This window comes from Penaeus monodon, unplaced genomic scaffold, assembly GCF_015228065.2.
Source record: "Penaeus monodon isolate SGIC_2016 unplaced genomic scaffold, NSTDA_Pmon_1 PmonScaffold_11465, whole genome shotgun sequence".
In the NCBI taxonomy this organism is placed as follows: domain Eukaryota; kingdom Metazoa; phylum Arthropoda; class Malacostraca; order Decapoda; family Penaeidae; genus Penaeus; species Penaeus monodon.
Genome location: NW_023640231.1, coordinates 9,333 through 11,487, shown reverse-complemented (window position 1 = coordinate 11,487; position 2,155 = coordinate 9,333). Strand labels below are relative to the sequence as shown.

At 34.6% G+C, this 2,155-nt stretch overlaps 1 protein-coding gene across 1 annotated transcript; it reads right to left on the bottom strand.

The window, feature by feature from the left end:
• Nucleotides 1–657: 657 nt before the first annotated feature.
• Nucleotides 658–1,833, bottom strand: LOC119568906 (replication factor C subunit 1-like). The gene is made up of 3 exons (XM_037917308.1): nucleotides 1,692–1,833; nucleotides 1,033–1,264; nucleotides 658–852 (listed from the first exon to the last, which is right to left on the bottom strand). The coding sequence occupies exons 1-2, from the start codon at nucleotides 1,816–1,818 to the stop codon at nucleotides 1,071–1,073; spliced, it is 321 nt and encodes a 106-aa protein (XP_037773236.1). The 5' UTR covers nucleotides 1,819–1,833; the 3' UTR covers nucleotides 658–852; nucleotides 1,033–1,070.
• Between the last annotated feature and the right edge of the window lie 322 nt (nucleotides 1,834–2,155).

The following is a 2,155-nucleotide window of genomic DNA, read 5'->3' as shown; positions in this document are numbered from 1 at the left end:
TATTTTTTTTTTTTACGTTTCGTTTTCCTCCCACGGAATTTTGTGCCATTTCATTACCCTTTTTTCGTGTACTTTTTCTTTCTTTTTCCTTTTATGAAAAGCTCAATATTTGGGATATCTACCTGAGTAGGAAGGAGAGACCATGCATTTTTAGACCTAATGGCTTTCTCCACTAAGTCTCATCTGCAAGACTGTTTTGCAGTTTTAGCAAGTTGTTTCCAAAGTGGTCCCGGCGATTACCCCTTTTGGAAGAAAATGATTTTTAATAAGAACTGGCCAAAATACCTAAATACTTCAATTTATATTCACTCAACTTTTTACCATTATTTACTTTTGTCAAATCAAGACACATGTTCTCTAAAACTGGAATGTCAACACACCTGGCAATATGTGGAACAGCTTTTGGATAATTTTCTTGAACAAAAAGGGGTGCAATGGAATAATCATGGAAGAACAGGTCAGACTTATCATAGAGACTCATTGTTTTGTGGTCAGCCTCTGAAAATACTTTTTACAGACATCCCATGGCCCCGCAGAGGAAACATCAATAATCAAAATATGCTTTTACCTTCATCACATCCCTCTCTTTTCATTTTATTTAAATACTCTAAAAAATAATAAATACAACCAAACATCAAAAGAAAGCAAAAAATATACCATTTTCATGTCTTTCTTGGCTTTTTCTGCTTCTCGCTTCATATCACCAACTTGCAGATTTTTTTCATTGGCTGACCACATAGATAGATGGTGAAGGATCTGCCTTATGTCCTGGTTTGATCCAATGATTATCTGATCGAGGGCATCAGGTTTAATTTGGATACCCTCACGGAAGCATATAGACATCATTGGCCCCTGAAACCAGTAATAATTAGGACTCTACAAATTAGTTCACAGAAAACCATAATGACACTAGATAATTCCTCTAAAATGTATTATTACCAAATTAAAAAGGGGGCATTCCTATTGAAGACAGGGCTAAAACTCCAACTTGCATGTAAAGTATTTACTGAAAGCAAAAGAAAAAAGTTTTACCCTGATTTGCTCAATCCTTGGTTTGTAGAATCTGAGGTTCAAAACAATGTTTGGGCTAATGAACGAATTTTAGGGTGATTCCTGTCATTACACATTGTTATGATTGGTATTTTAGATTTCTTTATGAGAGTGATCAGCTCCTGAACTCCACCTCTGTCTTCATTGCCAGACATTCCATCCACCTCATCCATCACTAAAGCATGTTTGGCACTGGTATTACTCTGGCCTTTGCCTGTGAACAAAAGAATCAAATGAGATATGCTAAAATAAAACATAAGAACTATTAATCAAATTTAGCTTCTGCAATAAATTGTACAAATAGAAATTGGAAAACATTAATCCTACTATTTCTGATCATGGAAGTTAATATCTTATTCTATTTATTTTTTATCTAAAAAATTCAAAAACCTGTCATTACTATGATGACCAATCTATGAATACTCACACAATAAGAAATTAGGGAAAAGAAGAATTTTATAAAGAAATTAGTCATGTCTTTCCTCTTTCTGGTTGAGATAACACAATCCTACCCTCTCAGTAATGTTATTCCAATTTCACTTAGTCAATATGTGAAGAAGAAATAGACTACGGCAAGAACCTGAGATCTACATGCAGTATTATATAATCATTCATTACACATTTTATAAAATTATACTTACTCTTAGTGAAACCAGCTAAAGTTTTGTTTGAAAGAAGTTCAGAAACAACTTCATCCAAAGTGCGCTTGGAGCGAGCATCTGATGCATTGAGCTCAATAAAGTCATAACCTGCTTCTTTGCAGACCATGTGTGCTGTTGTTGTTTTACCTAGGTAAAGAAAATACTTTATTTTTAAATATGCTGAAACTCTAGAGCTAAAAATTACATCAACCTACAGCAACTCCAAATCATAGCACTAATCTTGCATGTAGTCTATATCATTATTAATTAACCCTTTTCTGACGGGTAGTATTCATAGTGGCCTGGGCCTTTGCTGCCGGGGGCTTATATCGTCGCCAAGCATGCGTGACCACTCATGCCAAATACCAGCATCCCTCCCATTTCTTCGTAATACTACGAAGATATGTTGTATTTTCAGTTTTCATTTTTTTTTAAAGTCACACTTGCCAAACTTCCTGATAAAT

Bases quoted from the DNA above. Each gene is read 5' to 3' on its own strand.
- LOC119568906 (XM_037917308.1), bottom strand. From the start codon at position 1,818: ATGGTCTGCAAAGAAGCAGGTTATGACTTTATTGAGCTCAATGCATCA. The intron at 1,265-1,691 runs GTAAGTATAATT...TTTTGTTCACAG, and splicing joins TTTAGCTGGTTTCACTAAGA to GCAAAGGCCAGAGTAATACC.